This window comes from Molossus molossus, unplaced genomic scaffold (assembly GCF_014108415.1).
Source record: "Molossus molossus isolate mMolMol1 unplaced genomic scaffold, mMolMol1.p scaffold_m16_p_12, whole genome shotgun sequence".
Classification (NCBI taxonomy): domain Eukaryota; kingdom Metazoa; phylum Chordata; class Mammalia; order Chiroptera; family Molossidae; genus Molossus; species Molossus molossus.
The window spans coordinates 53,251,962-53,275,435 of NW_023425347.1; the positions used below are offsets into that span (position 1 = coordinate 53,251,962).

Genomic DNA, 23,474 nt, shown 5'->3' on the forward strand with positions numbered 1-23,474 from the left:
AAAAATATATATACACATACATCTTATTCACTAAATAAACTGGAAGAATATACATGAAACTAATAAAGTAACCACCAGTGTGTGTGTGTGTGTGTGTGTGTGTGTGAAAGAGAGAGAGAACACGAGGTGGGTGTGGGAGAGCATGAAACTTTACTGTGCCATGTCTTTTGGCTAGTCTAATAATTAAATCTGCATGAGACAGATTAACAAGAGAAAATAACCAAATTTAATTACATATGTACATATAAGCACCCCACATACATGCGAGGTTCAGGGACAGAAAGTTAAAATGAGGTATATATGACATTCTGATCCCAGGATGAGGAAAGGTGCTTTGGGGCTTCAGAGGAAGGTTGTTGAGGGATGATGAGAAGAACAGATGTTTAGTAATTTGTAGTTTGCCCTACCATATAGATAGGTCGAAAAGGTTATCTCTGATAACCTCTTATTATGGGGAAGGCCCTTCATTTAAATTCTAGGTAGTTAAGGGGGACAGGGCAGAAGTTTCTCTTGAGCCTGCAGGGTGTCAGTTGCCTTTAGTGTAAAATAAACTTCATACCACAGAGGCACATCTTTGGGTGACTCATTCTGAACCCCAACAAAGGTAATAGGAATGGGAGGGAGACTTTATTATTTACCTTTTTATATTTCTTTGATTATAGAACCATGGGAATGTATTTTAAGTTATATGTTATGAAAATAACAATAAGAAAAAGATAAAGGTTTTTATTTTTTATAAATAATGACTATCCAGTGATGAGTTCTAAATTTTAAAATAACTGGGGGAGGTGGGACAAATTAACTTATTCTCATTATTCAGAGTTGCAGACTCTCAACCTAGGATGTAAATTGAAGCAGAGTCAGATCCAAATTATTTTTCTCCGAATTCTACTGTTAACCTTAGTAGGCAGAGGAGGGAAAACTTCCTCTGTTAGGACAGGAATCCAGTGGGAGGGCTCTGGAAGGTCAGCTACCAGGGAGGCAGGAGTTATACAGAGCAGTTGATGGGGCTGACACAGCCTTTAGGAAGAATTGAAGGCCAACGAAGAAAAAACTAAATTATAGAAACTGAAAGGGAAGATCCAACTGAACAACTTATCCATCCCAGTAAGCACATAATTCAAGTCACTGGCAAAGCATTCTGAGAAACCAAACCAGTGTGTATGTGCAATTAAAAAAATTTTTTATTCAAGGTTCTCAAAGTCCTGGGTTTACCAGAAACTAAGTAGCCAATACTATTTCAGCATTTAGTTTTTTTAAACATGTTTTCTAACTTTAAAAGATTCTCCTTTAGCCCGGCCAGTGTGGCTCAGTGGTTGAGCATCAACCCATGCACCAAGAGGTCGCTGGTTCCATTCCTGGTCAGAGCACATGCCCAGGTTGTGGGACAAATCCCCAATGGGAAGCATGCAGGAGGGGGCCAATTGATGTTCTCTCTCATGATGTTTCTATCTCTCCTTCTCCCTTCCTCGCTCTCTAAAATCAATAAAGAAAAAATAATTAAAAAAATTTTTTTCTTTAAAAAAAACAACTGTATTATGCAAAAGCCAGCTTACTATTAATAAAAGATACCTAGTTAACTAGATAAAGGTGGAGCAAGCATCCATTGACTAATGCCTTTCCAAAGTGGCAGTTAGGACAGACTGTGTTTGAACTTGTTAGTTGCTGCCTCCAAAAAGAAATGTCTCCAGCACAAAGGCAGTGATTCAGAGTCCCAGGAATTGGAGCTTAGCCTGACAGCACACCCTGCTAGGTGTTCTCATGTAGGATTGGAAGAACAGATCCCTTGCTGTAGAGCTCACAAGGCCAGTACTGTAGGCACTGGTATCGTGTATAATGTCTTCATTATATCACTGGTTAAATTACATGGCTCAGATGAGTTTTATAGGAAAACCTGCTGCACAAATCATCTACCCAGAGGTGTCTCTTAATAAGCATTGCTGACTAAATAAGAAGCATTTTTAGGCTGTTTGTTTGGCCCCTCCCGAGTTGTTCATCTTTTCTTGGTCACTCTGGACCACAAAGACTGATTCTCAAACCCTGAGCTGTTCTTTCCACATGAATACAGGTCCCATCTGCTTTCTGGACCTTTGTGTTCCCATACATAAAATAAGGTTGGATCAGTTTTTGTTTAGTTATGAATGACCAGATCTTTTTCTTTATTGGTATATTGTTTGATTGACAAGGTAATGTTTTTAGCCATTCTCACCTTTGAGGATATTTCTTTTTCAAATTAAAATGACTCATTGGTAAGCTGGAGTATGTAATTTTGCCATGATACATAGGTTTTCCATAGGTGGCAGAGCCTAGTGAGCAGAGGTAATGAAGATGCCTGGGGTCTGAGCTGGGAGTAGGAGGTAGAGCAGAAGTTGTGGCAAATGTTACAGTAAAGCAGAGTATAGGGTAGGTACCTTGAGGCCACTTTCCCAAGATAGGGAGGGAACCATGCAGATCATTTGCAACACTGACATTATCTTCTGTGTTAGCAAGGTTCCTAGCAGTTTACTTTCTAGGGCAAGGTTTCAAAATTTTTTTTTTTTTTTTCTACATAATTTTTCTGGGGAAGAGAATTTTCAAAATAGAATTGTATCATTCATCAACCTTTTTTTTTTACCATGAAGTCCAAAGACTAAGTGGTTTGTTTATTTTTAGACTTTATACTAAATAGGGAGGTATCAAAAAACATAAGAAAATGTCTCCGTTGTGATTTGGAATTTATTTCACATCTCAAGTAAATTGGCAACTCAGCAAATTTCCCTGGGAGTGAGAATGGTTGCATCTCAGACTGAAGTGCACATTGAAATTATTTCAAGCTTTTCATTAGATTAGGGGTGGTGAATGAGAGCTGTTATCTTATGCAGCTTGCAGATACTGCCACATAGTCATAGCACTTTTTGCTAAGCCTAGACATACATAGCCTCAAACTGTTCACCGAGACAGTGGTTCAGACAGCCAGAATCAGTCAATTACAGCTGGTACATGAGGCACATTTGATTGTATCCCTGGACTAGATTTCATTGATTGTGCTATTGATTATGTAGTGTTAGTGCCTACTCTTACTTATATACTCCATTTCTCTCTTAATTTCCTTCACTGAAGCAACGAAACAGCTTTTAAAGAACTTTTTTCTAAGTATTTTTATTTAAATGAAAGTCTCATTCAAACCAAATGCCTAGTTGTAGAAAGTCCATGTAACCCATTTGCTCATTGGTTATGCCACATTCTTTTCATGCCTGTGGTGCGAATTGGCCTGTGGTATTATGTTACATCATCACCACCTAGAACCAGAGACTTTATTCAAAACAGAAGGAAAGACTAAGGTAGCATCTTTGTATATTCATTCTTTAATCACAGCCACCACTCAGCCGATATTGAAGATTGCAGGCCTTGTGCCAGAGAGCCCATCTCGTTCTGTCACACAGAATGAACAAGCAGGTCATTTTCTTCCATCTTCTCTGGAGGCAGAAGTTCTGTTTTGTTTTTTAAGTGTGATTTTTTTCACCCTGATTAACAGTGTACATGTTCACTCTGAATTCTGTCTTAGGGAGAAGAAAAATTCACTTGCATGTCTATCACTGAGAGATAATAATGGTAGAAGTTTAAGTCAATAACAGTTTTTCATTTGTGAATTTTGTATTCATTTAAAGTGCATTTCATTCTCTGATTTGACTCTCATTAGAGGCAAATGGAGCAGACTGTTTTCTATATTTGTGATATAGATAAAGGCTTTGAGCGGTTAAAATGACTTTATGATGGCCTCGCAGAAAATTCATGGTAGAATTAGAATGCCTATTTATTTATTTATTTATTTTTAATTCTCACCCAAGGATATGTTTTTATTGATTTTAGAGAGAGAGGAAGGAAAAGAGAGAGAGAGAAACATTGATTGGTTGTCTCCCCTACATGCCCTGACTGGGGATCAAACCTGCAACCTAGGTATGCGCCCTGACTGGGAATCAAACCCACAACCTTTTGGTATATGGGACAACACTCCAACAAATGGAGTCACCAGGCCAGGGCAGAATGCCCACTTTTTTTTTTAATCCTCACCTGAGGATATTTTTTCATTGATTTTCAGATAGAGTGGAAGGGAGGGAGGGAGAGAGAGACAGAAACATTGATGTGAGAGAGATCTATTGACCGGTTGCCGCCCCCACTATTCCAACCAACACCAGGAATGAATCGCAACCAAGGCATGTGCCCTTGACTGGAATTGAACCTGTGACTCCCTGGTCTGAGGGCCAACACTAACCACTGAGCCAAACCGGCCAGGGCAGAATGCCCATTTTGTGACTCAGTGACACAATAACAATAACTGGAGCCATCTAAGAGAAAAAAAAATCAGATATTGCTTTGCCTTTGGTTTTACCCAGTAGAACACATAGAAAGTTAATAGGTATGGAGCTGTACAGGCACTTATTAGCGGGATAATTTTGGGAAAGTTACTTAACATTTCTGAGCCTGGGACATAATAGGCATTTAATAAACAGTAGCTTTTATTGTTTTGTTTTTAAATGCTATCTTTATATTGGGAGAATGGACTCCATTGTACTGCTAACATCATATTTATTCTACAGCTATAATTTCAAATGGCTGCTGCTCGTTCTGTTGCAGCCAAAGATCTATTTCTGTAGCAAATTAGGGGAATGCAGTAGGCTGCTTGTGCCATAGACAGGCTTCTCCAGAGATAGGCCACTTGAGTATTTAGGGAAGGAAAAAAATCCCATGAGAATTATTTTTCTATTTTTGAATTTTATATAAATGAAATTATGTCGAGATTTATTTTAATTCTATAGGTATAGTTATGTTCCCCAAAGGGACTGTGCAGTATATATTTGGGGAATTTTTCTGAATAAAACGTACTGCTTAGTGTAGAGAACCTTGGGTTTGGAGTATATAGACTCAGGTCCACCATGTATTAGCTGTATTACCTACAGTAAGACACTCATTGTTCTCTGAGGATAATAAAGGTTGGCCTTTTTACCTCACAGGGTTGTCATGGAAATCAGATGACATGAGGTATGCAGAAGTACTTTGTAAACTATAAAGCTCTCCAAATATAAGGCAGTATGTTTTTATTGCCACAGTTTCTTTCTTTCTTATGAGCAAACCTGACTAAATCATCTTTAGCATAGTGCTCCAGGGCCTACCGTGGGACCTGGCATGTGGCTGGAACTTAGATGTCAAATTGTACATTTAGATTAGAGGAGATATTTAGAGCTAAAGGAGGGAAGAAGATCAGCAGTATGGAGAGGTTTATTTGAGGTATTTGCTAAATAACTGATCACTTTCCACTCCCCAGGTCACTGATTAAAAAAAATAAATTAAAGTAATGCCTGTGTGTAATAACTGACATCATTTATTGAGCTGGACTGCTTTCATGTCAGGCATTGTATCCATATTGTTTTTAATTCTGATAACAACTCTGCAAGAGAAGCCTTATTCTTTTTATGTATGCAGGAACTAAGGTTCAGAGACATTCTTTTACTGCCTTCGGGTTTAAAGAGTAGCTTATCCAGGAAAGGAGGATAATTTAGAGTTGAGGGAAGTTATTAGGCCTGAGATTTCCTTTATGTGATTCACCTTGGTGTAATAAGGTCTCTGCTTATCAAGCTGATCTAACACTCATGTTAGAACTGGAAGAAGCCTTAATATGCACCCAGTTAAACCTCCCTCACAGAAGCTAAGTGTGTCATAATGGCAGAATACCCACAAGATACTGGATTCCTGAAGCCTGTGTGCTGCTTTTTTAGGTATAGTGATTTTTCCTTCAGGGCACCAGTAACCCTCCCAAAGATACTTCCATTGCCCACTTGATGGTTTGCTGGGTTATTCCTTTTCAAAGACAAAAAAAAAAAAAAAAAAAAATTCAATGCAAACATTAATGAACTGTATGCCAGTAAAATGACATTTTACCATTATAGAAAACAAAATTATATAGATTTAAATGCAACTCAAACACTCTTTAGTAGCAAATACAAGTAGGTATGTAGGTATATTAAAAAGCAAAGTTCAGCCCGGCCAGTGTGGCTCAGTGGAATGAGCATTGTCCCATGGACTGAGAGGTCCTGGTTTGATTCCTGGTCAGGGCACATGCTTGGGTTGTTGGATAGGTCCCCAGTGGGATGTGTGCAGGAGGCCGCCCATCGATGTTTCTCTCTCACATCAATGTTTCTATCTCTCCCTTCCTCTCTAAAAAAATCAGTAAAAACATATTGGAAAAAAAAAAAGCAAAGTTCAGTTCACCTGCCTGTAGAAAACAATGCTGAGCCATAGCTCATAGATATTTAATGCACCTCAACTACTGTTTGTGCCTAATGCTTCCAAATGCTTGGAGCTGTGCAGAAATGACATACGGCATAGTTCCTTCTTTCATGGAATTGATAGTCTTGCTGGTAGAGGCTGATCTCCTGAGTCCTAGGCTGTGCTTGAATGGTTTTTTTTATCAGAGAGAAGGCTGTGTTTGCAGGTATGAAAGAGTATAGTATGAGCCTGTATGTATGAATTCTTTCATTTATTCTCCATTCTTCCAAAACAGTTATTGAATACCTACCATTTACTGATTGCTTTGTTAAGCACTGTGGATATAGAGATAAACACCATCAAGGCATTCATAGTGTCTGGTTAATCATGTACATACAGATTGTCAAATACAAACACATACATAATCATGTACATGCGTGTAAGAAACAGTGTTCTGGACAGTTTGGCAGGAAAGACACTAATGTAAATTGTAGGTTTTGAGCAAAGCTCCCAGTGGAAGCATCATTTGAGGTAGAGTTATAATTTAAATAAGTAATTGAATGTGTTCTTATTTTCTAGCTAGTAACCGGGACAGGATTTACCTTCCTGCCTTAACCTGCTAGAAAACCAAACATACATAAAAAAATGTTTTTCAGACATTGGACAACAGGCAGTGAAGGATTGGTGAGAGAGAGAAAGGATGAGAAGAGAAAATAAAGATTAAAAAAGACCCAAATGGAACATTTAGGGATGAAAAATACAATAATCTGAATTGAAAAATAAAGCAGAAGGTAATTATTAAATAGCAGATTAGGCACAGCAGAAGAAATTGATTAATGAATTATAGAAAGAGCAATAGAATCTTTCTAAGATAAAGCACATGGAGGAAAAAAAAAGACTGGAAAACAAATTAACAAAGTGTTGACATGTGGGATAATATCAAGAAGCCTAACATATATGTAATAATAGTCCTGAAAAAGGGGTAGAGGTGGCAAAACAATTTTTGAAGAATTAATGGCTGAATTTTTTCTAAGTTTGATGAAAAATTGAAACCTATGTATGCAAGGAACTCAACAAACTTTAAGTAGAATAAAAAAAGGAAACTATAGCATAAAGAGGGACATTTCATAATACTAAAAGGGTTAATATACTGAGTGTGCATAGCAATCCTGAATGTTTATGTACTTGATAAGAGAGCTTAAAAATATATGAAGCAAAAACTGATAGAACAGAAAAGATAAATAGACCAACCCACAATTATGTTGAAGATTTTAACATTTCTCTTTCAGTAATTGATAAGACAATTGTGTCATTAAGGATATAGAAGACTTGAACAATATTATCAAACAACTTGATCTAATTGACATTTATACAACATTTCACTCAATGACAGAATACATATTCTTTTCAAGTACACATGAGATAAACTATATTCTGGGCCATATAACAATTGCTATTTGTTCAAAAGAATAGAACTTATACAAAGCATGTTCTCTGACCACAGTGGAATTAAACTAGACATTAGTAGCAAAGGTACATGGAAAAATCCCCCCAAATTTGCAAGTGAACACACTTCTAAATAACACATGGGTCAAAGAAAAAAAATCACACCAAAAAATTACATAATATTTTGAACTGAATGAAGATCAAAACACAACATAGCAAAATTTGTGGGATGTAGATAAAGTAGTACTTAGAGAGAGATTCATAGCTTAATTAAATTAGTGACTTTAACCTCTCTCTTAAGAAACTAGAAAAAATAGAGCAAATTAAGCCCAAAGTAAATATAAGGAGGAAGGTTAAGATAAGAGTAGAAACCAATGAAATAGAAAAAAGAAAAGCAATAGAGAAAAATCAATGAAACTAAAACCTGGTTTTTGGAAAAGATTAATAAAATTACTAAACCATGGCCAATTGAGGACAAAAAGAGAGAATACACAAATTACCAAGATCAGGAATGAAAGACATCATTACAGTGCCTGCACATATTGAATGAATAATAAGGGACTCAAAAATTGAGATGAAATGAACAAGTTCTTCAAAAAGGCAAACTACCGAAGCTTTTCTTCAGTGGAAGAAGAACTAGATGACGTGAATAGCCCTATTCTATTAAATGACTAAATTTTATTTAATTAAAATAATTAAAAGCCCTAACTAATAGGGCTATTAATCCTATTTTTGTTAAAGAAATAACATATTTATAGTTAAAAACCTATCCAAAAAGAAAACTCCAGGCCCTGATCGTGCCTCAGGAGTATTCTACAAAATGTTTAAGGAAGAAATAATGCCAGTGCTGCATAAATTCTTCCAGTATATAGAAAAAGAGAGGATACTTCCCAAATGATTTTTATAAGGCCAGTAGACCCTCTACTAATAGTTGACAAAAAAAAAAAAAAATTACAAGGAGGAAAACAAACTAATCACACAAAAAAACTATGTAAGGAAGGTAATATATTATGACCAGGTTGTGTTTATCTCAGGAATTAAGGTGAGTTTAATGTTTGAAAATCAGTCAGTGCAGTTCACCATATTAACAAGAGTAAAATAGTAGAACCATGTCACTAGATGGAGAAAACATATTTGACAAAACTTGACACCCATTTATTAGTGTAAATTCTCAGCAAACTAGGAATAGAAGGAAACTTTCTCAAGGACATCTACCAAGAAAATCTATTAATATACTTAATAATGAAAGATTGAATACCTTTTCACTAAGATTGTGAACAAGGTGAGATGTCCACCTTCATATAATGTTCTGTTCAGCATTATACTAGAGGACCTCATTAGTGCAATAAGGTAAGAATAAAGGATTAAAGTCATGCAGATTAGAAAGGAAGAAGTAAAAATGTATCAATAAAAAGTTTGATTATATATGTAGATATCCTAAAAAATCTAGAAAAGAGTAATTAGAATGAGTTAGTTCAGCAAAGTTGTAAGCTACAAGGTCAGTACATAAAAATTAATTGTACTTCCACACACCAGCAATGAACATTTGGAAACTAAGTAAATAATACCATATATAATAGCTTCAAAATTATGAAATACTCAGGGAAAAATTTAACAAAATATGTCAACATCTGTATACTGAAAATAAACCATAAAACAGTACTGAGAGAAATTTTAAAAGACCTAGATAAATGATTTTTATAGTTATGAATGTTTATGAATTGAAAGATTTGATATGGTTAATTTGTCAGTTCTTCCCAGATTGATCTATAAATTCAACATAGTCCCAATCCCGTAGCAGGGTTTGTTTTTTTTGGTAGAAATTGATGATTATTTTAAAATTGATATGGAATTACAAAGGATTCAGAATAGTCAAATCAATTTTGAAAAAGAAAAATGTTGGAGGTTTTATTCTACTTGATTTTAAGACTTATAACGCAACAGTAATCGAGACAGTGTGGTATTGGATTATGGGTAGATATACATTAATGGAACTGATTAAAGCATCAAGAGATAGAAGTAGAGTATGTGATCAATTGTTTTTGTCCAACATACCAAAATAAATCAATGAAAAAATAATAATCACTTCAACAAGTGTTGCTGAAACAATTTGATGTCTCTATACAAAAAAAAAAAAAAAATTAATCTTGACCTTTACCTCAAGAAACACACAAAATTAACTTGAAAAGTTTTACTACTTGCACTGTGACCCACCCTCCCCCCAATTCATATGCTGAAGTCCTACCTCCAGTACCTCAGAATGTGACCTTATTTGGAAGTAGGGTCATTGCAGACATAATTAGTTAAGATGAAATCATACTGGAGTTGGGTGGACCCCTAATCCATTGTCACTGGCATCCTTATAAATAGGGCAGGTTTGGATACAGACAGTCACACAGGGAGAATGCCATGTGAACAGGAAGGCAGACATCAGAGTGATGCCTCTACAATCGCCAGCCAGTCTCCTGAAGCTAAGGGAGAGGGATGGAACGGATTCTCTCAGCTCTCGGAAGGAACCCACCCTGCTGATACCTTGATCTGGGACTTCTGGCATCTAGAATTTTAAGACAATAAGTTTCTGTTAAGTCACTCAGCTTGTGGTACTTGCTTACAGCAGCCTTAGCCAATTAATTCAACAGTATCTAGACCTATATATAGAGTTAAAATGATAAAACCAGAAGAATGCATAAGGAGAAAAATCTTTGTGACTTTGGGTTAGATCCAGGTTTCATAGAAAAGTCATTAAAAGGAAGACTTATAAAAGACAAAATTGATGTTAGACTACAATCAAAATTAATTTTTTTCCAAACAATAATATGAAAAAATCAAAAGGCAGGTTACAGACTGGGAGAAAATATTTGCACAAATATATATATGTGTGCACATACATACACACACACACACATATTTTTTATATATATAACTGAGGCCTTGTATCCAGAATATATTTTTAAAACCTCTTACAACTAAGTAATAAGAAGACGAATAACTTGAATAAAATTTGGAAAAGATTTGAGAGAATCAGTAATGATGGCAAATAGGCATATTAAAAGATGCTCAGCATTATTAGTCATTAGGGAAATGCAAATGAAAATTTCAGTGAGATGCCATTTTTTACTAGAGATGTCTCAAACAGTTCCAAGTGTTGGTGGGAATGTAGAACAATGGAAATTCTCATACAGTGCTTGTGCGGGGAATACAAAATGGTATATCCACTTTGGAAAACAGTCGGCTATTTTCCAAAGTCGATAATACCATTATGAAGTAAAAGATATATTTACTGAAAGAAACAGCCATCCCATTTCTAGGTATTTACCCAAGAGAAATAAAAACATGTCCACAAAGACTTGTATTCAAAAGTTTATTACAGCTTTATTCAAAACAAGTAGTCATGGAAATACCAAATAAATGTCCATTGACTGGATAAATAGATGGTATAGAGCCATGAGATGGAATACTAATCAGGAATAAAAATGAATGAATTAATGATACACACAACAGCATGAATAAATCTCTTAAGCATTATGCTGTGTGAAAGAAGCCAGACATAAAAGAGTATGTACTATAAAATCACATTTATATGAAATTGTTGAACAGCAAAACTTGGGTAACATAAAGTAGATCTGAGGTTGCCAAGGGATGTAATTGGGGGGAGGGGATTGACTGTAAAGGGGCAGGAGGGAACTTCCTAGGGTGGTACATTTTTTTTTCCAGTTTTACTGAAATATAATTGACATTTAAGTTGAAGGTGTGCAACATATTGATTTGATACACTTATATATTGCAAAATGATCACATGGTAGCAGTAGTTAATACTTCCATCACCTCTCATAATTGCCATTTCTTTTTTGTGGTGAGAGCATATAAGATCTCTCAGCAATCAGGTATATTAATACAGTATTATTAACTATAATACCATGCTGTACATTGGATCCTCAGAACTTACAACTGAAAGTTTGTGCCCTTTGACCAACATCTCCGTACCCGCCCCGGTCCCTGGCAATTCTATTCTGTTTCTCTGAATTTGGCTTTTTTGGATTCCACATATAAGTATTTATCTTTCTCTGTCTGACTTATCACATTTTGCATAATGTCCTCAGGTTCCATTCTTGTTATTGCAAATGGCAGGATTTCCTGTGTGTGTGTGTGTGTGTGTGTGTGTGTGTGTGTGTGTGACATCTTCTTTATCCATTTACCCGTAGATGGACACTTAGATTGTTTCCATATTTTGGCTATTGTAAATATACTGCAATGAACATGAGAGTGCAGGTATCTTTTTGAGATCCTGATTTCATTTGTTTATATAAATACCCAGAGGTGGAATTACTGGATCATACAGTAGTTCTAGTTTTAGTTTTTTGAGGAGCCTCCATACTGTTTTCCACCGAGACTGCACTGATGTACATTCCTACCAACAGTGCACAAGGGTTCTCTTTTCTCCACCCCTGCCAGCTCTTGTTATATCTTGTCCTTTTATAATAGCTATTCTAACAGGTGTGAGGTGATGATATCTCATTGTGATTTTGATTTGCATTTCCCTGATGATTAGTGACATTTAGCACTTTCTCATCTATGTCTTCTTTGGGAAAATGTCTGTTTAGTTCCTCTGTCCATTTCTTTTAATTGGGTTTTTTAATTTTAAAAAATTTTTTGCTGTTGAGTTGTATGACTTTCTTACAGATTTTGTATATTAACCTCTTAACAGATAGGTGGTTTGCAAATATTTTTTTCTACTCAGTAGGTTGCCTTCTTATTGTGTTGATTGTTTCATTTACTGTGCAGCAGTTGTTTGGTTTGTTGTATTTCTTCTTGTGTCATATCCAAAAAATTGTTATTGAGACCCGTGTCATGGACCTTTTTTCCCCTATATTTTCTTCTAGGAGTTTTATGGTTTGGGGCTGAAATTTCTTTATCATGATTGTAATGGTGGTTAAATGACTATATACATGTGTCAAGACTCATTGAATTATACACTTAAAATTGGTGAATTTTATTTTTGATGGATTATGCTTCAATAGAGAAAGAACCATAAACAAAATGGATGTCTACTGTCTGTCAAGTGCTGTGTTGGGAATATGATTAGATACATGTGATGGGAGTTCTCTCTCCAGGCAGCTCACAGTCTGTAGAGCTGGGGTAGGAAGACACAGTTCAGAGAAATAAGAGCCCTATAGAGAAGAATATCTGCTCAGGCACAAAGGAAGGCATTCTTGATTAGGGAAAGTCCCACAAAGGAGGCGCTTGACTTTCAGTGTGGGGGGTGAACAGAAGCCAGGTAAGTGTTAAGAGGAAGGGCATTCCAGGCAGAGGCATGTGAGTTGTGAAAATGCATGTCATGTTTTATAAAGGAGCCTGGTATTGCTGGAGCCCCAGAGCTGTGTGGTTTATGTCCAAGTGGCAAGAATAGAAGCTGGACAGGTTGGCAGAGAGGTAAAAGAAGAAATGTTTCTCAAATTTGCTTATCAGATTTATAGTGCAAGAGAAATTATGTACTTGGGAGAGAAACCTTCCCTCTTGGATGAGAGATGAGATGAGCAATGTGCCCATGCATGTCTCTCCGTTCCATTTTGGTTTAAAAACAAAACAACATAAAAAAAACCTTGCTTTTACAATCAACTGTTTTAAAAGACTGATTCTCCCTGGACAGACCTCAGCTGAATCTGTATAACTAAAGCTGTACTTGAACTTTCACATGTTATAAGGAGGAGATTTGTTTTAATGTTTGAGAAAGCCTTTAATACTAGCCATCTGGGAGAACTGCCGAGATTTGCCTAATGTGGCTTGTGCCTTCAAGCAAATACCGGTTTCTTTGTGCCACCAGGAAGTACAAAATCTTCACATTACATTTTGGAAAGGAGAAAACCTTCTGGAACTGCTTATTGGTTCAAGTCCATATATGTGAAATTTTTTAACATCATCCTCTGTGCTTGGAGGGATGCGGGGAAATGTGTGTATTTGTGGTGGAAGCAAGCACATAGGATTTTGATTAACAAATGAGACAACTAATTTTGCTCTAAAATTGAATGCTTTGTCATGTATTACAGGCAATGGATTTTGAAGGCTGGGCTGACACCCTCTTTCTTCTCCAGTTCACCCTCTCTTGTGTGATGGGGTAAGCCTTTGCTGCCTTGTTAGCAGGTAGTTTTCCTAGAGAAGTGTGTTCTAGGGTCCTTTTGCCTCATTCCTCAGTATCCTGTTCTGTCTCTTGAGTGTATCAGCTAGGATAATTAAACCTCCAATTTCAGGTGGTTTCACAGCCCTTGAGAATGTGCCCTTAGGCCAACTAAACTGATCCCAAAGTCATGCTTAGAAGGATGGAGAAAAACTAAGATTTACCCAGTAACGTAGTAGGTGATAAGCACCGTTATATTTTAACATTATTTTTCACCACATGTTTCATGCATTATTTTATTTCTACATTGACCATTTGGGAGATACTGTCCCTTTACCTATGAGAAAGCAGGCTCAGAACTCAGGTGGGTTGTCTGAGTTTGCATAATTAGTAGATGGCAGTGGCAGCCCTTGAATTGGGGACTGTTTGACTCCTCACTACCAGGCCCTCTTCCTCTTAGAAGAGTATGTAGAAAGCTAGAGGGTACCTGCAAATGTGTCTCTTCTCTTCACCTTCATATTTCCCTAACACACTTTTCCTCTGTCAGTCAGTTCAGTTGATATTTGTGACTGGATCTGGCACAAGCTTTATAGCGAGCTTCAAAATAAAGTGGACATGATGGCTAAGTACTGAGTACTTTGTACTCAGAAGGCTCGTTATACATCTGGGAGTTCCAACTGCTGCCACTTAGTTTTTAAGTGAACCTGTATCTCTTAATAGTTCTGATTTGATTTTTATCCATCCTTAAGAATCTCTCTTGCCTTCACCCTGGTCCCAAGGTCATATTGCCCTGAGCCAGGTTCTGTGAGCTCTGAGCTGTCTGTTTGGATTAAGTGAATTAGTAGGAATACGATCTAAACAGAGTACTCATGATTATGAATGATGGGTTCAAGGTTTTGGTGAAGGTAGCTGGGAAAAACACCGGATCAGAAAATGGACATATGTTTCTTTTTAATGAAATTTTAAAAATCAAGTGGTAGTACAAGCAATAGTGAAGTAGGGAAAACTCACAGTCAGTGACATGCTAGAAGGGCCAACACTGGTGACTACTGTAAAGAAAGCAACTGGCTCTTTCTCATTGCAGGTTTATCTTGATGTATGCCACAGTACTCTGCACTCAGTATAATTCTGCTCTTACAACTACAATAGTTGGCTGTATTAAGGTGAGTTAAAAAAAAATACTGTTCTCTTTTGGGTACCTGCTTTATTTGAAAATTGTTTCTCTAAAATAAGTCTGGCTATGGCCTTATGTCCCATAATCTTTATATATATATATAAAAATATAAATATAAAATATAAATATATATAAAAAATCTTTATATATATTATATATAAAAATATATATAATATATATTTTTTTGATAGTTTGACAAATTGTGGTGATGGTCTCTGAAACAATCTTTAACAACTTGGGGAGGATATAATCTCTACTTTCAGGCTATTTAGCTCTGAGGAGTATGAGAAAAGGAGAGCATATTATCTTGGAGTAGGGGAAGAAGAATTTGGCCTGTTTCTGAGAGGGCAGATCATGAGCTCAATAGTGAGAGGCCTGTCTCTTTAACCCCTAATGAGAACTGTTCTGTTCTCACTGAGTTCTGGCTGTTTTGTAGGGAAAGGATGTCTTCCAGTTCATCAAGGGAGTTTTCCTATGTGTGAGCCAAACCTTAAATGGCCCACTTTTAAAAGCTGTGTCTGACATTGCCAGTGATGTCATTTCCTCCTGACCATTTCATCTGAGGGAGGCTCATTTGTCTTTAGCCAGGAGAGCCGAGTTGACTTGAACATTGGGCTGAAGTTAGTGACTTGAAGCCTGAGGCCTCTTTCATCTGACTTTATAATTCTAGTGCTTTAAAATCCGCGAGGCCACAGCATGCCTGAATTTCAAATGAATTAGTGAGGTAGGCTTGCTTTCTAAAAAGGTAAAACAGAGAGGTAAACCCCAGATCTCTTGGGGAAAAGAGTGCAGTTGCCCTTGGGACTCAGTTTACGATGCCTCATTTATCAAAAAGTGAGGCAACTGGTTGCAGAAGCCAAGTTTTTATGGCTCTGCTATGTTTCCCTTTGATCCCCAATGGAGTGGTGTCCATATGACCTTATTTTAGAAACTAGATTTGGGTTAAAACCAGACGGTCCATGTCTTCATATCATGGCATTGGAGTGTTTGGTGTGAATAGAATTCTAAATGAAGCTACAATAATCAGCGGTTTGAAGTCCCTTGAAATCTAGAAATAGTCTACACTCAGAGATCTGGCTGACTGACATGGTTTTAGACCACAAATGAGCTCTCAGTTCTGTTTCAGATTCATAAAGCAAATGCCCTCAGAGCAAAGTGGATGGCTTGCATTTTCAGAATAAGAACAGCAAGAAGGCCAATTGGTACCATATTTTTAGTGAAAAAGAAAGAATGGTATAGGAAAGCCCATATTTAATGTTAATAACTAAGCCTATTTGCTTAGAATTTCTTAGTGTATTTTATTATTATCAGCATGGGGTGCAAATATAGTCATGCTCTCATTAACATAAAACCCAGTACTTTTCTTTTACTATTTCTTTCTCTGTACAGAACCCTATGGACTTAGCACAAAGGGATCGATCAGTTTTGCTTCTAAACTCTAGAGGGAAGGGAAAAATTGGATTGTCTGATTAGTTTACAATTGCTGTTGCTTCTCACTGCCATGTGGTATCGCTGGAAGGATGTCTTACACCTTCTGACAGATGGGCATACACTATTTCAGAGCCTCACGGGAGACAGGAGCTTATTTCATTAGCCTCTCAGTTCACACCCTTTTGTCTCAGTCATTGCTCCACAAGGGGCGTTAAGCTGTCTTCTGTGCTCGACAATCCTAACCCCATAAACCCTTGGGTCAGCATTCCTTTTAAGTGTGGTGGGAAAATTATGTAGTGTAACTAGTTTAAAATGGAAATTTCTAGGTCCACCTCAGATATACTGAATAAGAATCTCTAAAGTAAAGCCTGGAAATTATCATCATTAACAAGGTTTCCAGATGATTCTCAGGTATTACTAAAATTTGAGAATTAGTTTTAAGCTACCAGACTCTTCTGTGCTTCCTGGTTAGTTCTGCTTCGGGAGCATTGTTTTCTTTTCCTGAGAGCAAACCTTTGTTAGGTTGGCCTAATGTAGACTTAACAGTTTTTCTAACTTCTGCTGATTGGTTTTATGCAATAAGGATTGAGTTCTTCTTGCCCTGGACAGTGTTGTTCAGTTGGCTGAGCATTGTCGCAGGTACTGAGAGGTCACTGGTTCGATTCCCAGTCAGGGCACATGCCCGGGTTGTGAGTTCAATCCCCAGTAGGGAGCATGCAGGGGGCACCCAATCGATATTTCTCTCTCCCTTTTCCTTCTGATCTCTCTAAAATCAATTTTTTTTTAAAAAAAGGATTGAGTTCTCTGTCTTTTCCCTTTCTGAAGTTCCTTGGGCAATCTATGCAAATTAATCTACCTTCTCCCTGGATCTCTGGATGTCTGCATTCCAAGAGAGGTCCTGTTACACATTTTTCCCAGTTGCCTGCCATTACATGGTATTTTGTATCTCCTCCTCAATAATTAAAAAGATCTGCTTGAAGGTAACTTGCTCTCTATATCTTTAGACCTAGAAGAGGTTGACATAATTTTGAATGCTCAAAGGGCACTCCATTATAAAAATAATTTTGAAGTTTTGGCTTTTTAAAAACACTATAGCACTTTATTTTCTGCTTTAGGGCCTTAATCTAGGAGAAACCCAGGGACTGAAAATGTTTGTGATGTTTAGTGTTTATGGCAGCTGTAAAGGCAGAGAGGGAGGAAATGACTTATGTATGTGAAAGAACTGAATAACTTTGGAAAACTGTATTTCACCTTTGTGATCTGAGTTTAATTAAAGGGGAGCCAGAGAAACAGAAGATAGTTTACACCTGGGGGGTGATTTTAGGTATGCTACTCTGAGATGACTTCCCAGGTGTTTTTTAAAGATACCAAGGAAGGTTCCTCTAAAAACTGTCTTCAAGTTGGTAAACATCCCACCATCCCTTTTGTCTTTTTCAAAAAAGAGGGAAAGATTCTAATATGTAAGCAGGTTTTCCTTCTTCACTCTCCCCTCACAAGTCAACAGTTATCTCAATGGGAAGAAAAGCATTGTTTTCTAAGATTGCTAAATGTGCCTTAGTGTATTGCTTTTTTTTTTTTTTTTTCAGAATATATTAATAACTTATATTGGAATGGTTTTTGGTGGAGATTATATTTTCACATGGACAAACTTCATTGGCTTAAATATCAGGTAAGTAAAAATATTTAAATATAACCACTTTGACAAGTGAAATTTGGATACCCAAATAGTGTCACAGTAAGGTTGGGCTGTTATGCATAATGGTTTGGGAATCTTTTCTGGAAGTTGAACTCCTTTTACTTAGCTCTTCAAAGAACAGGCTTTTACTTAGTATGCTAGATGGCAGTACACTGTTCTCAAGAAAATGCAGGTCTACAGAATTCTAGCTCTGTTAGAAATGCTTTATGTGTGTCTGACTTGGCCATATTACTGCATTTTTTTAGACTTTATGTATCTTCATCACTGTTGAGGGTGACTTGTATGAAATATCTTTCCAGCTCAAGAATTTTGAATCTCATGGTTTTAAATCTATTTATATGCTTAAAAATTTTCAGTTTTGTATTTAGGCCAGACCTCTGTCCTAAACTTGTGCTTGTATATCTGACAGCCCACTTGATATCTCCAGCTATGTCCAATACTGAACTCCTTTTAGTTTCTCCAAAGTCTCTTCCACCCATCCCTCTGCATCTCAGTCGATGGAGATGCCATCCTTCTAGCCTTTCAATTCAAAACCTTTGGAGTTATCAATCTTATACCCAATATCTGGTATGTGAGCAAATTCTGGTGGCTTCCACTTACAGAATATATTCAGAAAAGGACCACTTCTCACCATCTGCATTGCTCTCATCATCACCTAAGCCATCAATATCTCTGGCCTAAATTACTGCTTAGTTTCTGCACTGTCCCTGGTTTGACTCATTTCCCTCCTATCCCACCTCCCAGTCCTGCCCTACAATTCTTAACGGAGTAGACAGTGTATTCCTTGTAAAAGATAAGTCAGAACATACCACTTTTTTACCCCCTCCCCAGACGCTCCATGTCCCAGAGTCCTGACAAGGCCCTGCAAGATCCACCTCCTCTTTACCTCTCCAACTTCAGCTCCTGCTTCTCCTCTTCTCCTTCAGTCCACTTCATTCACACAGAGTCCTTGCTGTTCCTTTAGAATACTGGGCGTGCTCTCCCTTTAGGGCCTTTATACAGGCTGTTTACTCTGCCTGGAACACTGTACTGCCAAATACTTACTTGCATGGCTAAATCCTTTACGCCTATACATTTTTGCTCAAATGTTACCTTCTCAAGGAGGTCTACCCTGACCACCTTATTTAAAATTGTAACCTGTAGGGGCTGGGGGGAGGTAGAAGAGGGTAAAGGGGGGATAAATGGTGATGGAAGGAGGCTTGACTCGGGGTGGTGAACACACAATAAAATACACAGGTGATGTATTACAGAATTGTATACCCAAAACCTAAATAATTTTATTAGTCAATGTTACCCCAATATAGTCAATAAAAATTAATTAAAAAAATTGCAACATACTCTTCCCCTTTTGATACTTGTAAACCCTTTTATTCTGCTTTTTTATTTACCTTTCCCAGAGCACTTAATCTTTTTTCTCATATACTATATAACTTGCTTATTTATATTTATTGCAATTTTTTTGTCTCTCCTGTTAGAATGTAACTTCCATGAGGGTAAGGATCTCTGCCTATATTTTTATTTTTTTATTGATCTTTTAAAGGGAGAGAGAGATATAAACATCAGTGTGAGAGAAACATCCATCAGCTGCCTCCTGCATGCCCCCTACTGAGGACAGAGTCTGCAACTTGGGCATGTGCCCTGATGGGGAATCGAACCAGGACCTCTCAGTCCGTGGGATGATGCTCAGTCCACTGAGCCACACTGGCCAGGCTTTGCCTATCTATCTATCTATCTATCTATCTATCTATCTATCTATCTATCTATCTATCTATCTTTTTATCCTCACCCTAGGACATTTTTTCCATTTTTTTGTTCAGATAGAGTGGAAGGGAGAAAGAGGAAGAGAGAGAGAGAGAGAGACCGTGAAAGGGACACATCGAGTGGCTGCCACCCGCACAATCCAACCAGGGCCAGGGACAAACTGCAACTGAGATACGTGCCCTTAGCAGGAACCGAACCCGGATCTCTCTGGACCACAGGCCGATGCTCTAACCGCTGAGCCAAACTGGCCAGGGTTCTGCCTATATTTTTCACTCAGGTTTCTCAAGCTCCTAGAATGAATCCTGGTAGCTGCTGAATAAATATTTGTTTGATGAATACTATATGGATTGGTGAAAAAGCATTTCGGGAACTATAAAACTCTCTGGTACTATCATCTTTCAAATTTGCAGCAAATTATATAACCTCTCTGAGCTTTTATTCAAATGTAAATAAATGATAATGCCTATTTTACCTTTCTTATGGATCAGTATGAAAATTTAACACAAATATTAATAGGTTAATAATTCATCGTCACCCTTTCCCTGATATATTCTTGCCACTATTGTGTTTTGCCTTTTAGCGGAAAACTCATTTGTTATTTGTGGGATTAGGAGTTGATGGGATGGTGAGTATATATGTATACCTGAGAATTGCATATTAAAAAAGGAAGATGAGTTGTTGGGTCTCAGACCTTGTTTTGAGTTGCAGTCCTGAAACTTACATTTGTGTGACTTTGAGTTAGTTGTTTATCTTTTCTGAGCTTCAGTTTTTTATGTGTTGGGATGAAAGTACCTATCTTTTTAGAGTTATTAGAGTGAAATAATCTAATGAGTGTAAAGTACCTAATGCACTGGTGACATCTATGCTTAGTAAATATTTCTTTCATTGAAATTTGTGAGAAAGGGCCAGGATATAAGGAGCAAAATGGTGGACCAGTTCTGACTTTGAGTTTCATTCTGAGTTTCATTCATTCATTCATTTCTAAAACTCTGGATTAAAGAATCATGACACTATATAGATGTGAGTCAGAGATGTCTTAATTTTCATGTTTAGATCTCTGCAGTTTAAATTTCTTATAAGGTAATCTTATAAGAAAGGTTAGGTGTCTTTTTTCACATTGGAAGCTATTTAAAATAATTTTTTTAATTCCTTAGTATATTGGAATGCTACAATTTATGTCAGCCTAACATGTATCAAATCCAACATCTTGAAAATTCGAGTGGAGTTTCTGTTTGTGTCAGGCATTATAGTTCTTGTGAAATGGTACCTTTTTTGCCAGCAATGTTAGTTGAGAATGATGTCATTGGTATTCTGTCCCTATGTAGTATTTTTAATAATTTCTAATTGCTTTCACATTTTATTGTAATAAACTTTACATGTCATATCTCTTTAATCCCTGTTCTATTACAAGGCTAGGGAGAATAAGGGATGTGTTTAGTTAGCCAGTCAGCATTCAGATTTTTTGCAGCATTGGGATTAGAATCCAGGTAACCTTCTGTTCAAATACTATTTCCATTACAGTGTACTTTTCAGCTTTTGTAAAGGAAAATATATACTATCTGATTTATTTTTCATTTTTTCTCTTTAAAATGGAAATTATGACTTTATGGTTTACATTTTCTTTCTTCCACTAGTTAGTAAGTAGACTTGTAGGTAGTGCACACTACTTTCTCTTTTTTAATATAAAAACTAAACTAAAAGTGTCTACTTATTAGATTTTACTTTGATTGGAAATGGTGTCATTCCATCTTGACTGACTGAAATTTGAAGAAAATCACTAATTAAACTGAAATATTAAAGAATTCCATGATTAAACCCAGATACATCTAACTCTCCTTCATCCTGCCTAGTTACTTTGCTATTGTAAGAAAAGTTTAAATAGCCCTCTCTTTGGTATGATTCAGGTGCAGGAGGCAGGAGGTTTGCTTCTCGGTTCCATCCAGTTTGGTTCTGTGATTTGAACAGTTGAAGAGGCTTTTTTTTGGGTAGGGCTCTGTTGAGAGTCTGGCTGTCTCCAAATCCTTAAGTGCCTTTTTCCAGTGGCCAATAACTAGGGTGCTCATCCAAGCCTAAGAAACTAACAGGGTGGGGAATGAGTGGTGAAGGGTGGTGACAGAGCATGCTTCTGTACTTCTATCAGTGGCCTGGCTCTGGCTGTGGCTTTGACCTGAGTTATGTAGCCGTTCCGGGTAACGACATCATTTTCCTCATAACTGCCCAGGCTGGGATTCTTAGAAGCTCTGGCACTCATCTTTAGCTGTAATTCTTTTTTTTTTTTTTTTTTTTCTTCCATTAAAAAAATATTACAGATATAAGTACAGTAAAATTCACCCCCTTTTAATGTACAGTTTTATGAGTTTTGACAAATACATACAGAAAGTATGTTAGGTGATATCAGTAGAAGTCAACTACTGTTATGGTTCATAGATTTTTTTGTTTCTTTTTATTTATTGCTTTTAGAAAGAGAGGAAGGGAGAGGGAGAGAGAGATAGAAACATTGATGAGAGAGAACATCGATTGACTGCCTCCTGCATGCCCCCCCACTGGGGATCAGGCCCACAACCTGGGCATGTGCCCTGACCAGGAATTGAACGAGCGACCTCTAGGTACATGGGCCGACGCTCAGCCAGTGAGCCACACCGACCAGGCTGGTTCACAGTTTTTTAAGTGGATTGATACTTTACAAATGGAAGGCAGAGTCTTAGGCAGAGCTACCTGGCTAAACATATGAACAGCATGTCAGCTACAAGGAGAGATGCAGACAGCTGGACTTGAGGACTCCTGTGCCCTGGCCATGAAGTTGCTATACTGAAGGCATTTTTAGCATGTATTTGTGGAATGGCTGTCTTCTTGTGGCTGGTAAATATGTGCATGGCTATGCGTCTAGGTGAGGCAAGTTGTGTTTGCAGGGCTTTGGAAGATCAGAGTGGCTCAGAGCAGAGGAGTGGCACTGTTCAGCCATTATCGTTCTGGCATTATTCTCACTAGACCCCTGTCTGCAGGGCACTGTAGCTTTGTTTTTTCTTCTGTTTCTCTCCTGGCTGTGTCTGCCACAGCATAGCTCCAGGAACGAATAGTCGGTAGTACTATATGATCTGAATATTAGGCAGATGGAGAATTACTTGAGATTTTTAAAAAAGAATATTTAGGATAGTCGAATTTATAAATGCCACTTCCAAAGTATCAGAAGTTATAAAATTTCATGTGAATGTTTATGGAGCCAGTAGATCAACGAGAAGTTCTTTTTTTTTTAAATAGTAGAAGCTCCTGGTTCACAGACATTTGGTAGTGATATATAAAAATTCAGATATAGGTCTACCCAACCCCCAAATCTAAGCTTTTCTCTTTCTTTTTTCCACCCTCCTCTTCTCCTCCTCCCAGTTTCCCTGCATTCCCAAAGCTGCTAGGAAGCAGTTTTACAGTTGATCTTTGAATAACACAGGTTTGAACTATGTGGGTCCACTGGCATGCGGATTTTTCAGTAACTATGTACAGTACTATAAATGTACTTTCTCTGCCTTCTTAATATTTTTTCTCTAGCTTATTTCATTGTAAGAGTATTGTCTGTAATCCTGATAACATACAAATAATGTGTTTATGTTATCAGCAAA

General features: G+C 37.2%; 1 protein-coding gene across 1 annotated transcript in view; it reads left to right on the forward strand.

Annotated features, from left to right (window-relative positions):
* Positions 1–23,474, forward strand: part of SLC35D1 (solute carrier family 35 member D1) — a 47,834-nt gene that overhangs the window by 18,758 nt on the left and 5,602 nt on the right. Inside the window, exons 9-11 of the mRNA XM_036256652.1 lie at positions 13,734–13,801; positions 14,886–14,964; positions 17,993–18,075. Of these exons, the coding sequence (XP_036112545.1) occupies positions 13,734–13,801; positions 14,886–14,964; positions 17,993–18,075 (230 nt within the window). The remainder of the gene's footprint in view (positions 1–13,733; positions 13,802–14,885; positions 14,965–17,992; positions 18,076–23,474) is intronic.